This window comes from Mus musculus, chromosome 10, assembly GCF_000001635.26.
Source record: "Mus musculus strain C57BL/6J chromosome 10, GRCm38.p6 C57BL/6J".
NCBI lineage: Eukaryota > Metazoa > Chordata > Mammalia > Rodentia > Muridae > Mus > Mus musculus.
The window spans coordinates 18,763,877-18,786,942 of record NC_000076.6 but is presented as its reverse complement, the minus strand read 5'-3'; the positions used below and the strand labels follow the sequence as shown (position 1 = coordinate 18,786,942).

General features: G+C 42.1%; 1 protein-coding gene and 1 long non-coding RNA gene across 3 annotated transcripts in view; one reads left to right on the top strand and one right to left on the bottom strand.

Annotated features, from left to right (window-relative positions):
• Gm32926 (predicted gene, 32926) overlaps positions 1 to 23,066 on the bottom strand; it is a 94,527-nt gene that overhangs the window by 51,055 nt on the left and 20,406 nt on the right. The window contains exon 3 of the long non-coding RNA NR_152783.1: positions 3,255 to 3,361. This is a non-coding gene — a long non-coding RNA (predicted gene, 32926). The remainder of the gene's footprint in view (positions 1 to 3,254; positions 3,362 to 23,066) is intronic.
• Positions 150 to 7,216, top strand: Gm4922 (predicted gene 4922). Of its 2 annotated transcripts, NM_177706.4 has the most exons (4): positions 150 to 286; positions 1,067 to 1,249; positions 1,933 to 3,506; positions 6,756 to 7,216. In NM_177706.4, exon 3 carries the CDS (start codon positions 1,971 to 1,973, stop codon positions 3,462 to 3,464), a length of 1,494 nt encoding a protein of 497 aa, NP_808374.1. In that variant the 5' UTR covers positions 150 to 286; positions 1,067 to 1,249; positions 1,933 to 1,970; the 3' UTR covers positions 3,465 to 3,506; positions 6,756 to 7,216. The 2 variants fall into 2 exon arrangements, with proteins under 2 accessions (NP_808374.1, XP_017169423.1); XM_017313934.1 differs by lacking the exons at positions 150 to 286; positions 1,067 to 1,249 and having other exon boundaries at positions 1,616 to 3,506.

The window sequence follows — 23,066 nt, the reverse complement described above, 5'->3', positions numbered from 1 at the left end:
ATTAATGAGTTTTATGTGCTTCTGTTTTTATTTTGACTTCTTGAGGGGTTCTGGTTTTGGTTTGAGGGGTTCTGTACATATCCTACTGTGACCTCATGAGGACCCATTGTGAGATATAAGGTAAGGCCTGCCCTGCATCTCTGCGAGTATAGAGAGGCAGTGTGGAGTAGATACAGTTGTGTGTGCATACCTGCTTGTGTATGTGCATATCTGTGTGAATTGATCTACAAGCTTATAGAAAGCTACTGGGAAAGGTCAGACCTCAACTTTCAGTGTCTTACTAAAGGTATGTTGATAACCCTAATTTCTGAAGCAGTCATTCACTGGCCTGTTTTTGCCATATAGGCTAGGCTCTTGACCAAGGAGCCTCTTGGATCCGCCTATGTGTGGAGATTAAAACTAGCGACATTAAGACTGTTTGGTTTAGGTAGGTTTTGTTTTATTTTTCTGGTGGGCAGTGGTATTTTGCATTTAACTCAGGACCTCAGGCTGGCAAAGCAGGTTCTACACTGAATGCGACATCTTTTTAACTCATGGATACTTGGTTTGCTCGTTTTAGATTTACTTCTTTGTTTTTCTGTTTATATTATTTTCCTCCTGCTTTTATTTTTCTAGGGTGATTAATGTATTTGGGGGCCTTTTTGGTTTGTTTGTTTGTTTGTTTGTTTACTTTTATCTGACTTGGATTTTTGTTATAAATTTCAAATTTAAAAATTTTTAAATTGTTTTTATTCATTTTAGGTTTATTTAATCCTTTCCTTTACAAAAACATTATTGAGTACTGGTAGTGTTTTTGACCTCTAGGGTTTATGCCTAATTGGATGTGGCTAGTTCTGATTTCTAATTCTTTTTATTTTTCTGGTTTGCTTTTTACTTTTGCTTCTCTGCTTCATTTTAATTAAAGAGTTTTATGTGCTTCTGTTTTTGTTTTGATTTCTTGAGGGGTTCTGATTTTGCTTTGATTTCTTTGTTATTTTAATTAGTTGGCCTGGATTGGGGTATTGGTTTTAAATTTTGTATTATTTTGTCCATGTTTTTCTCAATCATTTCTTTCTTCTTCTGAAAGACCCACAATGTGAGGACTCCCCCACATTCTGACTCAGGAGAGGCGACACCCCAAATCACTCACGAGAAACGGTCCTCTTCAGGAGGGTGCAAACTGCAAGAGGACTTTTAATTCAAGAGCGCTCTCAGGCCCACAGTCATATACCAGGCATGGGTAGAGGACCATGGCGCCCTGAGTAGCTGGGTAAGTGGGTATTTAAAGGAAGAAACCACAACTCAAGGAGGTGGGGAGGGTGTTGTTGGAAAATACCAAAAATGCCAGTTAAGAGTCACAAGGAAGTGCAAAGTCACAAGAGTCACAAGGAATACCTGGTAATTGTGCGGGTTATTTTTCAAGGCAGTTTCTAAGAGCCCCTAACAATAGCACATTTGCATAGCGGGTTCCAGCAATGGTCAGGGTGGGTCGGGGTGACTTTTTTTGAATGAACACTTTTTGAACCCAGGAAGCGGGTGGGTGAAGGAATGTCACTATGAGTTTTATGATTAGCATGCCATGGAGCATTGAGTCACAGAGGTCACATTCTCAAGCCTGGGCCTAAAGGCCTAGAATTTTGCTTTTACGTTATACTTTTTTACTTCTATTCATTTTCTTTCCTATACCCTAGTTCTCGTCTCAGTTTTATCAAATAGCATCCAGAACATTACTGAGCTATGGTCTTCCTAGTTCACTAGATTGTGAGCTCGGTCTTGGTTTGGGGATCAAGGTTGGGTTTCTCTGTGCGTGTCATCAGTGGTCTGGGTTAAAGCTTCTCCTTTGTGTGGTTTTCACTTTGTCCTTTATTTTTACTTTCCATTCCCCTGATTTTGTTACTTTCATCCCTGGGGTCTCTGTACCATTTCTTTATATCTCCTTTCCTTTCTCCCCAGCACCTCATTTCCTTTGACAGTAAGCATTGTTACCAACCATGTACTCTGACAGCGAGGATGAGTCATCAGAGCTCAGCACTGTGCTCAGCATGTTTGAGGAGAAGGAGTTCACCAGGCAGTACACCGTCCTGAAGACCTTGAGCCAGCATGGCACTACTGAAGTGAGGCTATGCTCCCATCACCTCACAGGTGTCACAGTTGCTGTCAAAGCTCTGAAGTACCAGAGGTGGTGGGAGCCAAAGGTTTCAGAAGTCGAAATCATGAAGATGCTCAGCCACCCTAACATTGTTTCCCTTCTGCAAGTGATAGAGACAGAACAGAACATTTATCTGATTATGGAAGTGGCCCAAGGCACACAGCTACATAATCGAGTCCAGGAGGCTAGGTGCCTGAAGGAAGATGAAGCAAGAAGCATATTTGTTCAGTTGCTCAGTGCCATAGGCTACTGTCATGGTGAAGGTGTTGTTCACAGAGACCTAAAGCCTGACAATGTCATAGTTGATGAGCATGGAAATGTCAAAATTGTTGACTTTGGGCTAGGTGCCAGATTCATGCCTGGGCAGAAATTGGAAAGGCTGTGTGGAGCCTTCCAGTTCATTCCTCCAGAGATATTCCTAGGGCTCCCTTATGATGGCCCAAAAGTAGACATATGGGCCTTGGGGGTTCTTTTGTATTATATGGTGACAGGGATTTTTCCATTTGTAGGGTCCACCTTGTCAGAAATTAGCAAGGAAGTTCTACAAGGGAGGTATGAAATTCCTTATAATCTCTCTAAAGACTTAAGGAGCATGATAGGCCTGTTATTGGCAACAAACGCAAGGCAGAGGCCAACTGCACAAGACCTCCTAAGTCATCCATGGCTTCAGGAAGGGGAAAAGACTATCACATTTCATTCCAATGGAGACACCAGCTTTCCAGACCCTGACATAATGGCAGCCATGAAAAATATTGGGTTTCATGTGCAGGACATTAGAGAATCATTAAAACACAGAAAGTTCGATGAAACTATGGCTACATATAACTTACTGAGAGCTGAGGCATGTCAGGATGATGGCAATTATGTTCAAACAAAGTTAATGAATCCAGGGATGCCACCTTTCCCTTCAGTAACAGACTCTGGAGCTTTTTCTCTGCCTCCTAGGAGAAGGGCCAGTGAACCTTCCTTTAAAGTATTAGTCTCATCTACTGAAGAACATCAATTAAGACAAACTGGGGGGACAAATGCCCCTTTTCCACCCAAGAAAACACCCACTATGGGCAGAAGTCAGAAACAGAAACGTGCCATGACTGCCCCTTGTATTTGTTTACTGAGAAACACTTACATAGATACAGAAGACAGCAGCTTTTGCACTAGCTCCCAGGCAGAAAAGACTTCAAGTGATCCAGAGAAAAGTGAGACTTCAACTTCATGCCCTCTGACACCTAGGGGCTGGAGGAAATGGAAGAAGAGAATTGTAGCATGCATCCAGACATTGTGTTGCTGCACGTTGCCTCAAAAAAAATGTCCGAGGAGTGTGCATCCCCAAAAGTGAGAGGACACCAGAAGATGACAGGAAGCACAAGGAATGGCTCAGGTACATTTTTATATTTGCTTTATCTATGGTTTTACTAGTGTTTTACATATAGTCAGTTCATGACTAGGTTCTTCAAGTCTAGTGAGTTATATCTAGTTATATTAAATAGTGTGGGATGTGAGTGCTCATACAATTAAACATGAGTACAATACCTTCTCACTCCAAAAGTGTAGAACTAGAACACAGTCAAATCAAAACAAAAATCCATCAGTGTAAATCAGTTCCTGTGGCTCAGCTCAGTGTCCTAATCACAGGATTTGGGATCTTCTGGACTGCAAAGGGTCTTGGGTTTCTTTTGTCTACAAGTTACACATCTTGTCTTATCATGTCAGGTGGAATCTTTCCACACCTATCATTGATATGGGTGGTCATCACACAGTCTTGGCATCTCCAGTGTGCTCAGGCCTGCACTGTAAGGAGGCTACACCTTTAACAATGGAATCTCATGGCCTCTCACAGCACCAAGCTGTGACTGGTCTCTTACATCCCCTTTGACCCTTCAGCTTTCAGGCAGCCCAAACCAGTACCACCTGGGAAATTCTTACACATTATCAAGGTTGGCCTCCAGCATGAGAAGCAGTCTTTGCTACCACTAAACCAGAGCTTCTCTTGAGATATACCAAGAATTGCTTCTGAGATTTTAGTGCTGAGACGCCTCTGTCTCCTTAATCATGGCCAATGTCTCAGCCAAAGCTGAGTTGTGTCAATTGTCCTGGTTCATCAAAGTTTCCCTTTAATGTTCTGCTCTCCTGTTAAACAAAGCTGATTCTTTGCCCCACTTCCCCCACTGATCAGTTCCCAGAGATTACCAAATCAAATACAGTGCAAACTACAGTGGTGATACTATGGAAAGTACCTGGGCATTCCAATTCAGTCATTAATCAATAAAATGACCCAGAAGATGTTCCAACTGGTAAGAAGGACACATGCTCCACTATGTTCATAGCAGCCTTATTTATAATAGCCAGACGCTGGAAAGAACCAGATGCCCCTCAACAGAGGAATGGATACAGAAAATGTGGTACATCTACACAATGGAGTACTACTCAGCTATTAAAAACAATGAATTTGGGCTGGTGAGATGGCTCAGCGGTTAAGAGCGCCGACTGCTCTTCCAAAGGTCCTGAGTTCAAATCCCAGCAACCACATGGTGGCTCACAACCATCCGTAACAAAATCTGATGCCCTCTTCTGGAGTGTACTTACATATAATAAATAAATAAATAAATACATACATACATACATACATACATACATACATACATGCATGCATATATACATACATACATACATAAATATTTTAAAAAACAATGAATTTATGAAATTCTTAGGCAAATGGATGGATCTGGAGGATATCATCCTGAGTGAGGTAACACAATCACAAAAGAACACACATGATATGCACTCACTGATAAGTGGCTATTAGCCCAGAAACTTAGAATACCCAAGATACAATTTGCAAAACACATGAAACTCAAGAAGAAGGAAGCCCAAAGTGTGGATACTTTGTTCCTCCTTACAGTGGGGAACAAAATACCCATGGAAGGAGTTACAGAGATAAAGTTTGGAGCTGAAATGGAAAGTAGGACCATCCAGAAACTTCTTCACCCAGGGATCCATCCCATAGTCAGCCACCAAATGCAGACACTATTGCACATGCCAGCAAGATTTTGCTCACAGGACCCTGATATAGCTGTCTCCTGTGAGGCTATGCCAGTGCCTGGCAAATACAGAAGTGAATGCTTACAGTCATCTATAGGATGGAACACAGGGCCCCCAATGGAGGAGCAGAAAGTACTCAAAGAGCTGAAAGGGTCTGCAACCCTATAGAAGGAACAATAATATGAACCAGTACCCCCAGAGCTCATGTCTCTAGCTGCATAAGTAGCAGAAGATGGCCTAGTCAGCCATCATTGGGAGGAGAGGCCCTTGGTCTTGCAAAGATTATATGCCCCAGTACAGGGGAATGCCAGGGCCAGGAAGCAGGAGTGGGTGGATTGGGGAGCAGGGCATGGAGAGGGTATAGGCGGCTTTCGGGATAGCATTTGAAATGTAAATGAAGAAAATATCTAGTTAAAAAAATTGTTTAAAAAAAACCTTAAAAAAAAAAAAGAACAAAACAACCCAAGAGTAGAACTATCATGTCTGAATACAACTAGAAGGTCCATTTCCATCTCCCACAGATTTGACTACTGTTTTTCCCATGACATAAAAATGCATATGGTGGGGGTGGGAAGCCAGAATTTTCACCAGTGAAGTTCAGTCAAGTCAAAGGTCAATTGGATCCCAATGTGGCTGCCTGAAAGGTTGTTACCACAGGACTTTAGTTTCATGTTTGTGTTTCTCCTGAATTGATGCTATTACATTTGATTATTCTCCCAATTAGGCTACCCCAGTCATCTGAGGTAGGTGTTTATAAGCCCCAAATTGAAGATATTTTTCCTATCTGTTCTTTCTGCCCGTCTTTCTTAGTAAATCCAAAACTCTCATTCACAACTGAAAGCACAGCAATTGCAGATCATTATCCAGACTGTACAAAACCATCTTGCTTGTGGAGAATATACAGGGTTGAACTCAAATTAGATATTAGAACAATGTTTAGACAGCGTGAGAAGGGAGGAAGATAGGGATGATGCAGGTGAGGTCTTGGGGATGATAGAGATGAGTTTAGTGGCAGAAACAAGGAGAGAAGTGAGTGGAGGCGACAAAGAATCAGATGAACCAGCTTGGATATCATCAGTCCAGAGCAGTCAGTGTGATCTTGGTCACTAAGCGTCCCAGTCTTGTGCCTCCTTGCATTTACAGTGGCAGCCACAAGACACTGAGACCCATGATCCTATGGTCATTGTGTTGTCATTTCTTATGTGGACACAGAAATGCAGAAAGAAAAGTGTGGGAAACTTTGCCTGTTGTGAGCTTCCCCTTCCTGGTCTAGAATGCCCCATTGGTTAGGAAGGAGGTAAAAAATAGTGGTAGTTCCCCATGGAACTACCATCATTTGTCATCTGAAAGTCTCTCAAGGAATTCTTGTTGATGAGGACAAGGAAGCTAACAGCAGGTGGAGATAAGCAGAGGCAACAACAAAAGGAACAAACCCCCAAGCTGCCAGACCAGGGTGCAGGCACATCCTCACTTGCAATCTCTGGACAGTCCCCTCCCTCTCCCTCCCAGCAGCAGAGCAGTGACCTGCTTGAAACCACCCCACATGCTCTTGCCTTGTCTTTGACATTCTCTTCTTTGGGTTTGACAGCTTTTTCCTGACTGGCCTCTCCTCCCACCAGTACATGCAGAATCCCCACCAATCAACAAATATGTCTACATTTTCTCAATCTTCCTCTCAATGGCTCTTGCTTCTGGCTGATGACCTACTAGCCAAGATACCTGACATCAGAGGAAGAGTAGAGACTTCACAGCCAGACCCATAAGCCTGCTTGTCAAAGAAAGGAGGGGGACTGATACTGCTCTCAAGACCTTCTGGAAGTGGACCACCTCAGACTTGATGCTTCACCTCAGGCTTCGACCACATTCCTGCTCCTTCCACTAAAACTCAACATGCAGTGAGGGGCTTGTTCCTGTGGAGGGGGCCTATCTACAGTTCTGCTATCTGAGACCTGCTGCTTCTGGGACCTGCCCTTCACAGAGGACTATTCTTGCCTTGACTTTGGGGACCTCCTAGAGCTCATGGTTATATATATCTTGATTTGTATTCTGCCAATGAGATTCTTAGAGTTTCTATTTTGGGGGTTCTATTTATATATCCTAGTTGCCTCAATTATTGTTCCCCTGTTGGAAGTAAAAACCCCCATTTTTTCATCCCTCCACTGTCTATCCACTCCAACCTTAGAGGTAAGTCAACTGCCCAAGATAAGTAGAACTGACTGTCTCATAGCCAGTAGGGGGTCTAGTCTGTGTCATCTCAGTTAGCAAGGACTCCAGTCAACAAAGATTCCAGTCAGTGGGTACTCTATCCACTAGGGATACCAGTCAATGGGAAGTCCAGTCACAGGCAGATCCACTCATCAAGGATTCCTGTGACTCCAGTAAGCATGGGTCCTTGTCAGCAGGGTTTCTAACTCATGGGGTCTCCAGTGAATGGTCCCTAGAGTCAGTGAGGATATCAGTTGGAGGGACTTCAGTCAGCTTTGATTCCAGCTAGAAGGGACCACAAGCCCACAGGGACTCCATTCATCTGGAACTCCAGTGGGTATAGACCTGGAGTCAGCAGGAACACCTGTCAGAGCAGACTCTGGTCAGTGGCAATCTCCTTCCCAAGCACCCGCTTTGTGGGTAGGCATTAGCTGTTTCTAGAGACGGAAGCTGCTATGCTTGCCTGGGTCACACTTGCTCTTCCTGGAATTCCTCACCCTGCTCTCCGCTGGGCTGTATGACAGCAGGGAAATAAGAGGGCACCACAGTATATTGTCTCCTCTGTGTTTTTCACAGAATTTTAATAAATGTGAAGTTCATGAATTATGGCCCCAGGAACATTACTTAGTACCCACCTCCCTAGGACTAGATTCAAGCTAGACAGTTACCATTTTATGGTGGGTTGTTGTTATGCTGTGAGTTAACCCAAAGTTTTCAGGACAAGGGACTTCAGAGTTACTAAGGTCCCTTTTACTGTGCCATGCCATTAAATGTGATTTGAGAGGTATCAGGCTCTAAGCTGCCTTAAGGGGGAAATATAAGGCCCCATGCAGCCTTCAAACATGGGTGGACCATATTAACAATTTGTAGATTAAGCAGTGGGGTTCTGAGGTATTGTTAGATAGTTATTTCTGCAGAGATATGCATGGGAGCCTGAAGTCCTAGAGACATCTCTGAGGAGTCAGAATTTTCATTAGTGTGGTCCCCTGTCCAAAGGAGTCTAGGTTGCTGAATTCTTAACCTGCATCTTGCAATGAGTTCACTGTTCCTCTGTTGAAATGCTCTCCTTTTAGGGTTTATGGTTGGCCTAAGAGGCTTGACATGAGGGTGGCACTTTCAGAGTGTCCAAGGATTCCAGTCTGTGATCTAAATAGCCTAGTTGGGAATAGGATAGATGACAAAAGAAGTATAACTGTCCCATGTTACAGGACAGTCCCTCTGGTTCAGGTGTGCGGTCTGTACAAACACTGTCAAAATATCCTGTCACGTTGACCAAATGTGACAGCTTTATGCTGGGAACAAGTTGAGGAATAAAACTGCTTATTTCATGGCAACTAACAACCAAAGTACAGTTGGACATAATATCAGTGACCTTTTCCTGAGATGTTGCAAGCATATAAATAGATTATGCATCAAGTGATGAAGTTGGAGTACTCATAATCTCGTCACACAGGGCCTCAACTCTGAACACTGCTACACTGATAACCAAGCTTTAGGCACATGAAAGTGAGGACACTGAACATACAAGTTGTCACATTCCATCTCTGGCCTACAAGCACTGGTCCATGTCACAGTGCAAGACACAGTTAAAGCATCTTTGCTAGATAGCCCATTGTCTTAACAGTTGAAAAATTATTTTAAATCTCTGTCTGTAGGCTACTCTGAGACTCAGGACAAACTCTTTCCTATGACTTTCTAATATCAGTTGCCGAATTTTATGATATAGTGGCCTGGAGGAAGTATTAAATTCCAAAAGTGAGGACCGGAGGATGGCAATGAAGAATCAGAACAAAGGAATTGCAAAGGCAGGCAATGAGGCATTCAGTCATGCAGTGCTAATTGGGTCATTATCTGAGGGCTTCCGTTGCTGTGACAAACACATGACCAAAAGCAACTTGGGTTTTATTTCAGCTTACAATTTCACATCATAATCCATCACTGAGGGAAGCTGGGCAGGAACTCAAACAGGGCAGTCTTGAAGGTAGGGCCTGCTTGCTCTCAGTGGCTTTCTCAGTCTGCTTTCTTACAGCAACCAGAACTATCTGGCCAGAGGTAGCCATAATGATCTGGGCCTTACCACATCAATCATCAATAAAAAGGATGCATTACAGGTTTGTCCACAGGCCAATCTTGTGGGAGCATTTTCTCGAGATTCTCTCTCCCCCAAAATAGTTCTAGCTGGTGACAAATAGACCTAAAGCTAGTCAGATCATCCAGGGCACTTGATGGGTAACACTTTTATGCAAAGGGCTGCCAGAATCCTGTTTTGATATCCAAGATATCACTGGCCAAGGTGAATACAGCTTCTTTCCTTCCAATATCGACTACTCATGTTAAATCTCTGATCATACATTATATATCACAGAAGAAATATGTGTTATGCATGTATATAAATACATATCACAGACTATGTATACATATGAATCATCTACATTTACACACATATATATAGAGAGAGTATAGAATGCCTTCAAGGGATTAAAAAGCCAAGGAGTTGGAAGCTCAAGCTGTGAAGCGCATGCGACATAATACATCCAGCATAAAAATAATCATAACAATGGGCTGGAAAAGCAAGCCAGGCCACTTAGAGGTCTAGAGGTCACATGTTTGAGAGCATCACTGCATATCAAAATTTAGTCACCATTCCTTTAATCAGAGTGTAGTGGACTTTATCTTTTCTTACTGGTTTGGCTTTGAAGTCCATAACAGTAACACCTGCAGGTTTCTAGTTATTTTTGCTTGGAAGGCCTTTTTTTTTTAACCTTTCACCCTGAGGTAGTATCTGTCTTTTTTGGTGAGGTCCATTCTTTGAAGACAACAAATAGATGGTTCTTGCATTTGTATTTAATTTGTTATTCTGTATCTTTTGATGGATGGCTTTTGCTATTTTCAATAGACTTCCTTTGTTCTGCAAATTTTATGTTTTAATCATAATACAAAAAATTGTTTTCCAGATCTTGTCTGATTGGTGTCCTAAGTGTCTCTTGTATCTGGATTAGCATTTCATTTCATAACTCCGGTGATTCTTTAGAAAGAAGGGGAAAAAACTGTTTTCAGAATAAAAATTTTCCTATTTCCCCCAACCTTTATCCCTTCTATTTCATTGCATACAATTTGTAGATTTTGTCTTGTTCTACATGTCTTAAAATCCCCACTGGTACCTTCTTATTATTTTGTCTTTGTTGGATTGTTCTAATTCTTTCATCTGCCCTTTCTTTGATCCATTCAATTGTAGCAACTTTTCAGAGAGATGAATAAAAATTGATTTACTCTGTTTTATTTCTGTCACTTTATATTTCTTCAGTCTTTTTCTTTGCTGAAGTCTTCTTTCGTATCACATCAAATTAGTTTTCCTTATTTCCTTCAGCTAATTGATTGTGGTTTTGATACTTGTAATCATTATTTTAAATTCTTTAGAACTTCATCTAATTCTATATCTCTAGATGCCATTATTGTCCAGCTAATAGTGTTTGAATAAGTTTGTTGTCTTGTTTTTTTCATGGTTTTCCTTTTTTATGTTTTAACATTGATATTTATGCCTCTGGTGTTATTTTACTGCTTGGTTTATTGTTTGGCCAGTGTTATGGTTTGTCTATGCTCAGACTAGAGAATGACACTACTAGAAGAGGTAGCCTTGTTGGAATAAGTGTGTCACTGTGGGTGTTGGCTTTAAGAACCTCATCCTAGCTCTCTGGAAGCCAATATTCTGCTAGCAGCCTTCATGCTCCCACCTTGATTATAATGGACTGAACCTGTGAACCAGTAAGCCAGCCCCAATTAAACATTGCCCTTTATAAGATTTGCCTTGGTACTGGTGTCTGTTCACAGCAGTAAAATCCTAAGACAGCAGCTATATTCTTTTACTTAAAGTCTTTGTTATATTCAGATGGGACCTGAATGTCTAGAGTTGAGCATGCACTTCAGAAAATAGTTCCTCAGCCAAGGCACCCAAGCCTTATTTTTCCTTGAATTGGATACTGACTTTGAATACAACTTCAGCTTCTAGAAATTACCACTATGCAAACATTGTACTAGTACGTTTCCAGTTATTGCCCACCTTTGATTTCAGTACCACATCTAAAGTTTAGTGAATGAGACTAGAAGTGGGAGGAAGGAGGGCTGGTGGGAATAAGAAGTGTTCAATAGCTTTTATTCAGAAAAAAAAAATCATAATAGATAAAGTAGCCAAGAGGACAAACTGAGATACTTCCAGAGTGCTCTTATTTTAGATTGTGAAAACTATAGAAAGTTATAATTAAGAATTAGAAAGAAAGGGAGAAAGGATGAGAGAGCCAAAGGAATTTTTTAAAACTACACTCCTGCTTTTACCAGGGTCTGAGGCCTGCGCTCTGGCCCTCCCAGCTTAGATCCCAGATTGGCTCCCCACAGCCCCACTCCCTGCTTACTCTGGAGCTGCTGTGCACCACTGGTTCACTCTCGGGCTTCTCTTTTGTTCCCCCCCCCCCCCCAGCTTAGAGTCGCCAAGCTGCCATCACTGGCCTGGCCTCTCTCTCTACCCACTTTTGCTCCGCAGATGAAAAACACTCAGACAGCTTTATTACTTTAGAACTTGCCAGCGAGCACAGTTGCTGGGCACAGAATCTCCTGCCCCAAACTTATCAGCTAGCCTGTATCAGCTAACCAACCTCCTTGGCTGTCCACCGTTGGCAGAGGCCTCTGGTTCTAGCTTCTCCGAGATTCTTCTTCCCAAGCCTGGCTGAAAAAGCCCCTTCCCTTTTCCTGCATTTTCTTTTCCTCCTGGGACCGGAAGGGAAGTTCCACCTGGTCCTTCCGCCCAGCAATTGGCCCCCAGCCTCCTTCATTGACCAAATCAAGAATGAATTAGGGAACCAGACCTTAGTACTCGCACCTCCCCCTCCTACAGGAAAACAGATAGGACTACGAGGTGGGAGATGAGAACGTCTTTGAGCATACTGAATGGAGAAACAAACAACAGTCATCAAACCTAACTGGGCACTGTACAAGCAGCGCCAAAACCATCAAAAGACATATATGTAAGAGGGGGCGTTAAGTAATGGAAAATGAGAAACTTTAAAAAAAAAATACAGAGTTTCAGGGTGAAAAATCTCTGTTCTCTCCAGCTCTAACTAGCTCCATGTGGTGCTCTTCCACCAGTCTCTGTTTTAATCATGCAGCAATTTTCTTGTCTCTATGAGGCCTATAGTTAGCTCTATGAGGCCTGTAGTTACTACCCCTGTATTACAGAGAAAGCAGACTCAGGTTGAAGAAAGATGAATGACTGGCTAAACATGGGGTCAACCTCAGACATCTATGGAGTCTGCATAATTAACTCTCACTTTTACGATGCATATTCTAAATTTATTAGAGAACATTTGAATTTATAGAAAATACCTATATTTTAAGATTTAGCTTCTCTTCTCAAACTGATTCTATGCAAGTATGCATATTTCCTCTCCTCCTTCCCCGTCCCTCTCTCCAGCATAAAGATTATTACTGTTCTATACCTGACGGTTTTCACAGAAGTGCTGATTTTACACTTCAGGATCATTTCTTCCTGGAAAATTTCCAATAAACATTCAGCTAAGGTCTAAATGTATGCTGTATAGCCTTAAAAAGCACTCCTTAAATATGCTTCTAAAAATGGAGAAGAAGATAAGTCAACATAGCTCAGGCAGAGCTGAGTTTATTAAAATTGCATAGATTTTCTTCTTGAGCCAATTTAGAGAACCGTCAACGTTTAGTGGACATTTTGAGTTTAAAATCCACATCTTGAGTTGGAAGAATTAGCTCAGGGAAGTGTGCTTGCCTAGGAGGGCAAGGCTGTGAGATCAACTCCCTGGTACCTCTAGATAATGAAGTAATTGAAAGTAGATTATCAAATCCACACTTTGTACTCTGCTTCTGACACTAGGTTTTATAATATTAACATTTTGGAAATGTGATGGCACCTTTTCGTGAATCGTCTACCTACAATTGACTCACGTGTAAGGCTGCCTCAGTTCCTTTAAGAGATTCTTGTCTCTGGCCTCTGCATAGATCTCTGCCTTACTGTCCACATGGATCTTAAACGTCTTCAACAAAGGACTGAAATGCTCTGAACTTTTACAGTATCCACTTCGTCTCTCAGATTCTGTACATCTTGATTTCATCAAACAGAATTCCAAATAGTAAGCTGGCCTGCCATTTGGGCAAAGGTAAAAGATAAGAGTAGGCCTAGCATGAATACAGGGAGACATCTGAAATCTCTAGTAGGTAAAACAGCAGCCAGCCACAGTGTTCTAAGGGGCTCAATCCGCCCTCCTCCTCTCACCATCTGAAAAGTGAATTGGGAGGTTTGCTAACCTGTTAAGGGCCATCAGAGTACAGAGAAGATATCTAAGTCTTCTTGATGAATGTCCTGCTTCCTTCAGCTGGAGATAGCCTGGCAGTATGCTGCCTTTCCTGTCCATGACTACATTGTTGGTACTCTTGTCATTCCACACATTCAAACTGAACGGCCCAGCTTAACATTACAAACTCTATTTTGATTTCAGACTCCATTTTATAATTATCTTGCCACCTGAATGGACTCAGCTACTGGAAAAAACCCAACTTGTTCCAGGAGCAGTGTTACCCTGGTAACAATCACAATTCCCCTGGGCAAGTAGCCACTCCACTCCCAGCAACAACCAATTCGTTCTTAAGGAGAAAGTGCCTAATGTCTAAAGTAGATTGATTAGGCTATCAACCATTATTGATACCAAGCTGAAATCATTACTAGCCAATAGAAGTGCACCAAGCAAATGCCAACCAATCATGTAACTGCCAAGCAAGTCCTTCACCCTGCTACCATGATAAAAGGCACAGCTGTTACCAGCTCAGCACCTTCCATGCCTTCCACTGTGTTGGAGAGGCGAGAGGGTCTGAGGTCCAGCTTGAGTAAAGACTCCCTGCTTTTGCTTATGAGTTGGACTTTTGATGGTCTCTAGTGGTCTGTGAGGACCATGTGGTCGGGGCATAACACAAATGATTTATTTAACTGAAGCAAAAGCTCTGAGTCTTTGTCTCATTTTGCTGTGCACACACATGCACATACAATAGGTAAAATACATAGAAATGCTTTTGCTTCAGCAGACTAGTGCTGATATTTTTTATTTGGGAAGTCTAATGCATTTATGAGTACCTCATTTCTTACATTTATAGAAACATTCATTAGTGACAGAGTCCCACTGGGCCTAAGAAAAACACTGAAATTTCAAATGACAAAGCACATACAATACACATGGTTAATTTATTATGAGAAGAAAAATCTACATTTTACTTTAGAAAGATTTCAAAAAGTGTTTCTTTTATATTAATTTTCCAAGTGCTTCTGTTTGTTGGAATTGTAGTAACTAGGGAGAAATAAAGATGCTAATTTTGTTTTCTCTGAATTTGTAGTCCAGTTTGGAGGACAACTTTTAGAGCAGTGGTTCTCAACATTTCTAACACTGAAACCCTCTGATACAGTTTCTCATGTTGTGGTGACCCCCAACTATAAAATTATTTCTGTTGCTACTTTATAAGTGCAAGTTTTCTACTGTTATAAATTGCAATGTAAATACTTGTTATACAGGATATCTGATATATGACCCCTGTAAAAGGGTCTTTGGATCCACAAAGGGATCGAGACCCATACATTGAGAGCCTCTGTGTTAGAGGGATACACATGAAAATGAATAGTTTATAGTTAGGCTACTTTTAGATACAGCTTTCCTATAGAGCCCAGGTTGACCAGAATAGCTTATGCAAACCAGAATGGCCTCTAACTAGCAATATTATTTCTCAGCAACCTAAGTGCTGGACTTCCACACCTGTACCACCCATATTACAGAGTGTTTGTGTTAGTGGACTTGGTGGTGTTTCGAGGTAAGCCCACCAGAGACCTCTACATGGACATTCTTGGAGCTGAAAAGAAAGTCGTTTTCCAAGAAGGCAGCTGCATAGTGAACTTCTCCACACCATGAAGCCCCGAACCTTATAGCCCTTTGTCTTTTATGCACAGAAATCACATCCTGGTTGTTACACCTTAGTTAGCAAGAATCAGAACTACAGAAGCCAAAAAGCAGGTTTGTGCATTTAGAAACTTTCCTGGAACTGTGGACTGGTAGTTGATGGATTAGACCTTTGTTCCCATTGTGGCAGGTGTTGGAGAACACATGCTAAGTTTTAAAGTCAGAATGATGCCTCTAATATGGCGTGAGTTGCGTTTAGGTCTTGCGGCCTGTTACAGTGGAGATGTGCTCTGAGTTGATTACAGGAGAATGGGGAAGAGAATTAAGTGCAAGGCAGGTGCTGTGGACTGAAAGTCTTTGTCCACCCTCTGAAAAGAATGTGCGTGTTAAAGCATAATCTCCAGTGTTTGCATGGTATTCATTCGGGTGGGGCCTTTGGAGTTGACTAGGACATGAAAATAGAGCCCTTCTTAGCTGGTTTAGGACTTGTTGGATTTTAAGGATGGAGATGTGCATGCCCACCCCCCACCCCATCTCTTCATCCTCTGTGTGAAGATATAGCCATTTTTACATATGTAAGAATACACACTGGATTTTCCAGAGGTTTGATCTTGGGATTCTCAGCTTTCAAAACTGTAGGAAATAAGTGTCGGATATTTTGTTGAAGCTTTCCCAGCCTGTGGTTCTTTCATAGGACAGCATAAGCTGACTTAGAAGTATTCTTAATTCCTACTGTTATGCAACAAATCCCCATACACTTGGCAACTTAAAAACAATACCATTAGTAGCCTGCAAATCTGTAATCCTAAAATCCAAATAGCTTTGGACTGATACTTGAATTAGTCTCCCTCTAGGGTCTTAAAAGGCTGAAAGTACAGAATTCTCTTAAAACAATAACTTGTTCCAGAAGTTAGCAATGCTTGTACAGCTTCAAAAGTATGAGGTGTAAAACAAATGCACTTATTATTTTAATGTAACGTATAGTTTAACATCTGAGCAGGACCTTTCACCTCTTTGCTGGGTCAAGAAACAGAGAAGGAGGCTGAGTCCTACAATCTTCCCAATAGATCCCATCCCATAGATCCCACCCCATAAAGGCTTCATGGACCTCACCTCTCTGCTATACTTACTAAAAACTACACCATTTTCACAGTACCACACAGGGCTTTAACACATGAACCTTTAAGGGACATTTAACTACCCAAAATATAGTTCTCTTTACCCCTGTTTCCAGTGGGTATATCAAGTGCAGCCAAGAACACACAGACTCAATGATTTGCTAAAGGCCAAAGGTGCACAGAGGTGCAGGAGAGACCAGGCACATGCTCCCTGGTGCCTTTTGCAAGACAGTCACACATACACAAAAAAACATACTTCATTCTCATAGCAGTGTATGACAACACATGCAAACTGTTACCAAACTGGGATACTCATCCAAGCTAGGGTGCCGAAGGTGACTGAAGTTCACTCGCATGGGAGTGCAATGCTCATGAGGCTTTAATCTGCTCAGTCTCCAACGCCCCCTACAGGTAAAAATTTATATAGAGTAGGGCCTCAAGCATCAAGCATCGAAGCACTTTGAGGATGCTAAATACTCAGAGATGGTCAGAGCCAAACCTCCAGATAATTGTAGATTTGAGCAACTTAAGCATGTTGAGTTAACCCTTCACTGTGCAGTCCACAACCACACGGCATATTTACTGTTCACTGTCTCTGACCTTTGAAGGTGGTTCTATGAAACCCTAAGACCCTGCTTGTGTCTCTAGTGAGTCCACAGTCAATAGTCATTTGTAATTTATGATTTAATTTATCATGGGTAAGCATTTAGAGATTGGAAGGAGGTTATAAAACATAGCATTTTAACAGAGTTCAGGCTTCTAAAGTTAAATCCCAATTAGCATAAAATTTCAAGCATTGCTTTGAGCAGTTTTTAAAATTCATAATTATTTGACTTGGCATGGAAATTCTATCTAAATATGTCAGAAATTTGAAGAATAATTTTGGCATCATAATGAATCTCACTTTATTGCGAAGCTTGCCTTTCTCAAATCATACTAATAATTCGACTCCAGTGCTTTCCGAGACGTTTATGAGTTCCTTTAACGTATATTTCTGTAGCATCCTAATCGTTTGAACTGCCCGATGTGGAAATATCTTTTTATCTAATGTCATAATTTCTTACAATATGTTCTAGCAAGAGGAGAAACCTTTGATAAATGATATGTCTCTAATTCAGAACAATTTTGCTCTTAGGGGGTGATGGGGAATATTTAGTGATTATATTACCCAATGCTTAACTTGTGCCATCTGTTCTGGCCACTAATTACAAGTGACAGGGGAAGAGCTCACAAACATACAGCAGATCAAAATGGTTTACAGTCCCTGTAAGCTTTAATTTAAAATATGCTCCTAGAAAGGCATTATGATTCATGATTCAGACACAAACTATGAAGTAAACTGGTCATACACAGCAGAATAATTTGTTTCTTGAGTTAAAGATGTCCTGAAGCCACTATGGTGCTGGGCTATGGCTCCCCTGAGAAGCCAGCAGTGTCATCAGGATTACACTCCTCAGAAAGGGAATCACTTAAGGAATTAGGACTCTGGCAACAGTGGAAATGGTTTGTATATGCTCAACCCAGGGAGTGGCACGATTAGAAGGTGTGGCCTAATGTTGGAGTAGGTGTGCCACTGTGGGTGTGGGCTTTAAAACCCTCATCCTGGCTGCCTGGAAGCCAGTATTCTGCTAGCAACCTTCAGATGAAGATGTAGAACTCTCAGCTCCCCCTGCATAATGCCTGCCTAGATGCTGCCATGTTCCCGCCTTAACCATAATGGACTGAACCTCTGAACCTGTGAGCCAGCTTCAATTGAATGTTGTCTTTATAAGACTTCCCTTGTCTGTCCACAGCAGTAAAACCCTGACTAATACAGAAGTTGGTACCAGGGACTGGGCTATTGCTGTGATAGGCCTGACCATGCTTTTGTTTAGAAGAATGTGGATTTTGGAACTTTGGATTTGGAAAGCAGTGGAATGCTTTAAATGGGGCTTAATGGGCTATCCTAGTAGAAATATGGAAGACTTTGTTGCTGAGAGCAATTTGAATTGTACAGATCTGGGCCAAGAGGTTTCAGAAGAGAAGAATTTCAGTATGTGGCCTAGAGACTGTTTTTGTGGTATTTTGGTGAAGAATGTGGCTGGTTTTGACCTTGTCTGAAGAGTCTACCTGAGACTAAGGTAAAGAGACTCAGATTAATTGCATTGACAAAGGAAGTCTCAGAAATACCTATCATAGACGTTTTCCTCTGGTTAGGTCTCATGAAGAGCATTTTAAACAAGCATAGCAAGCTGGAAAAGGAAATTTATAAAATGTATGGTTCCAGTATTAAAGGGGCTCCAGGAGGTGAAATGGAGCTGAATCCTGTGTTCGATGAGATGACAAATGGAGTGGGATTTAGGCCAAGACCCTACCCAGCTAAGCTTAGATCCAGGCATGGTGGTACACACCTTTAATCCCAGGAGACAGGCATGCAGATCCTCGAGTTCAAGGTCAATCTACAGAGCAAGATCCAGGACAGCCAAGTTTAGGCAGTAAAGGAGTTGAAAAATCGGAAGCCAGTGACAATGTACTAGAACAAGGGGCCACGTTCCAGCTTCTTCAAGCAGCAGAACTCAGCAGCTTCAGCCATGTGTCTCTGGCTTTAAGGTCAAGAGGAGAAGGAGACTATTGGAACAATTGATGCTGGGTAGCTGAAGATAAGAAGTTAATGGTGATCAAGAAGAGACCAGTATCATTGAGGTGAAATCTTGGAAGTGTTTTCTGAGAGCACAAAGAAGCTGTGTTCCAGAGATGGCCAAGGATGTCCCTTGTGCTGCAGCTGTACTTGGTAATACATAAGAGTCACCCAGGTGGTACTGGTTTTGAAGGCATGAAGGGGTCATGAAGAACAGCTGAGGCTTGGTATTATGAGAGGCCATGGAAAGCCATTGGTGAAGGTGCAGCCTCGGTTGCAGTTAATGGCCCAGGACTGAAGGGGTCATGCAAAGGATTTGAAGCTTGGCACTGTGAAGAGAGCCTATAAGAGGCTATTGGTGAAGCCTAGTTGTAGTGGAAGACCCCAGAGTGTTGGAGATGCCAGTACCATGGGATGATCACCAATAACAACAGTGTCAATGGAATGAATCAACCTGAGCTTAGAGTGCTACAGAGGGCAGAGATTTTAGACAAGCCCAGAAAATCATGTGTGGATTGCAGACATCAAAACAAGAAGCTGTAACATTGAAGTTGCCTTGGAGACCCAAAGTTGTTCAAGATGCCAGAGCTATAGGCTATCTGCTGAGGAAAGTTGCTAACAGGGAGTGGAACCAGCCCAGGAGAAAGTTTGTTGCAGTCAACAAAGATGAAAAAAGAGCTAGAGATCTGAAGACTGCTTTGACATCAGACTTGGAGATGCAGAGTTTGGAGTTTGCCCATCTGGTTTCCTGTCTTGCTTTGAGGATTACAATTAAGTGATTGGATGAATGTCAGAAGAGACTTTAAACTCTGGATTTTTAACAATATATTTTCATTTATTATATATATTTTATATGTATATATTTTATTAAATATTTTAACTGCTATAAACTATGGGGACTTTTGAAGTTGAACTAAATGTATTTTGCACTATGCTATGTTTAGGTATGGTCCCCATAGACTCTTATATTTGAACAAGTGTATGTGGGCCAGGGAGTTGAATGTGATGGTTTGTATATGTTTGGCCCAGGGAGTGGCACTATTAGAAGGTATGACCCTATTGGAGTAAGTATAACTGTGTGTGTGGGCTTAAGACCCTCATCCGGGCTGCCTGGAAGCCAGTATTGTGCTAGCAGGCTTGAGATGAAAATACAGAACTCTCAGCAACTCCTGTGCCATGCCTGCCTGGATGCTGCCATGCTCCCACCTCGATGATACTGGACTGAACCTCTGAACCTGTAAGCCAGCCTCAATTATATGCTGTCCTTATAAGAGTTGCCTTGGTCATGGTATCCGCTCACAGCAGTGAAACTCTAGCTAAGACAGGTGTCAACTGTATTTCCCTTTTGCAAGTTCATGTTCTGAGAGACAATGTATTATCAGAATAGTCATGAATGGGCCAGACTGCAGACAATGGACTTGAAATATAACTAAAGCCACAGTCTCAGTTACGTTAATGCCATTCCTGCTTCAGCAGAGAAGCATCCTCTATTTTTGGATAAATCATTGGCTTGCCTGGGAAGTCACACACTAGCACAGCAGAGTCTGTGCCAACTCTACTCTTTGCTTGTTCCCCTAAATCCTTGAATTCTTACTAAAGTTTAGGTATCTGAGCTCCATGCCTCCAGAATAGTTTCTACAGTGCATGTGGTGATGGTAGGGGCCTGGGGCAAGGGGAGGAATAAAATGTATTGTTTAAGTGGTATGCCAGGACAACAGCATGTTTTATAGGCAAAGCAGATCGTGCGCTTATAATCAGCTTGGGTGGGTGAGTCTGCACCAAGAACTCTACGCAGTTCTTGTATTGAGAAGGACCTTTCCTGGGAAAATGATGGTTCTTCCATCCCTGAGAACCTACAGCGTTTCCACTAGAAAAAGGTTATCCTGGGAAGCCGCCATGTGTCTGTAACAGAGAAGACTTTTCTGATACCATGGCCAAACATCCCTGTTGCCTAGAACTGAGAACTATGGGGCAAAATAATTTTCAAAATGAATTCCTGTCTTGGTATTTTGTCATAGCAACCGAAAACAAATGAAGCTCCAGATGGGGAACAAAATAAAGGTTGATCAGGGAAGGAAGCTCACGTGTGCTACAGTGTTTGGACCCAGATTGATCACCTAAGGGCCTACAAGTCTAGAATACATGGATGGGAGGAAAATACGTGCTCAGTAGAAGGGCAGATGCCAAAAAAAATAGACACTCAGAGTGTTGAGTCTGAACAGATGCTTTTCCTAAATGTAGCAACCATTTAAGTCATTATTTTGCTGTGTGGAGAAGGAAGGGATTAGAGGAAAATGTGTGGGTATTTTAAACTAGCAACATGGCTGCTCTGGCAAGGGATCATAGCCAGAGACCTAGGTCTGAGTGATCCAGCTAGAGTAAAGACATGCCACACACCTTTAATCCCTCTATCTGAAATACAGACATGCCCTTAGTACATATCTTTAAGGTAAAAGTAGCTTGTAGAAGGAAGCAGCCATGTTTGAGAGTGATGTCTCATTGAAAGACAGACAAAGTAAGAAATCAGGGGAAACTCTGACAGAATGAGTCTGAGATAGGATTCACCCAATTCTCATGAGAACAGCACAGGCAGGAGAAGCCATGTAAGCTCTGCTCCGGGAGAGAGTGGGTCTGCTCTGTTCAGCCAGTCGAGTTCAGTACAGTTGAGATGAGGCAGTCGGTAGGGAGTCAGTGCAGTGAGGACAGAGCAGTGGAACTGAGTTCCTTTGTGAGTTCATGCATTGCAGTGCAGGTCAGCAGAGGCAGCTGAAGCCAGAGCATAATTAGGAGCCAGAAGATTAGAACAAATCGCCAGAGCTTGTTTAAGACCAAGCAGAGCAATTTAGTGAGAAGCTGAGAGACTCCAGATTGAAGCAGCCATCTTGGAAAGGACTTTGAGCCAGAACAGTTGAGTTGAACCAGCCAGCCAGAGTTCAGAAGGAATTAGTTAAGGCGAGCTTATTCAGAAGTAAGCCTCCAACACGGCAATTACATCTGGCAAATAAAAGTTACTTTTACAGAAACTGAGCACATTCCACCTATTTCTCCTGTTGGAGAGGGTAGTGGAATCCCTTTCTTTCATGGTAATAAAAGGAAATGAGAATGCACGACTTTCCTCTCTTACAACTTATTCATTCTTTCATTCATCCAAACAGTGTTTACCAAGCTGCTGCTTCACTTCCCGTCAAGTTCAGCTCAGCCAGCAGAGCAATAGAGAAAGGGTATTAGTTACTCTTGCATTTCCCTGACCAAAGTACAACAGAAACAAGTTAAGGAAGAGTTTCTTTTAGTTCACAGGTTCAGAAATTTCAATCCATGGTGATGTAAAGGTCTGAAAATAACTGAAGGAAGACCCCAGACTCAGATAGTATGCAAAGAACATTTATTCTGTAGAAACAACCAGCATGTGGTGGCCAACCAACTTTGAAATGATGACCCTAGACAAAGTCATTCAGGCCTTCTTAAAGGAAACTAGGGGAATTTTCTAGAAGGATTAGGTAATCTAAACTTCCAGGTGCTAGGTGGGTGCTAGGGGACCCTAAGGGTTGGCTTCTGATTGGCTTGTGGCAGGTGGTCAGTGGTCTGCATTCCTGTCATGTTTAACCTCAGGATAAGATAGGGCTACCCAACATAGATAAGATATTGTCCTATTCTTGTGGTTATCCCCAGGCTGGTTTTGGGGGAGGATTTTTTTTTTTTGACCTTGTTCTGGAGCTGGTACCTTATGCCTTAGTTTCTGGGACTTATGGTCTGTTCCTAGAGCTGGTTTCCTGGTACATATGGTCTATTCCTGGAGCTGAGGCATAATGGCTTTCTGTTTTAAATCAGGCCTTGTCCTTAAATGGAGACAAATGGGGTTTACAACAGCCTTTCATTGGCAGGGAAGGCATGATTCAACAGCCTTTGGGACACTAGGGATTGTTCATAGGGTAGTGGTCCAGAAAGAAGAAAATGGGCCCAGATGGAGAGGTGAAGTCAAAACCTTCAAAGGCCCACCCCTGTTG

Bases quoted from the DNA above. Each gene is read 5' to 3' on its own strand.
- Gm4922 (NM_177706.4), top strand. From the start codon at position 1,971: ATGTACTCTGACAGCGAGGATGAGTCATCAGAGCTCAGCACTGTGCTC.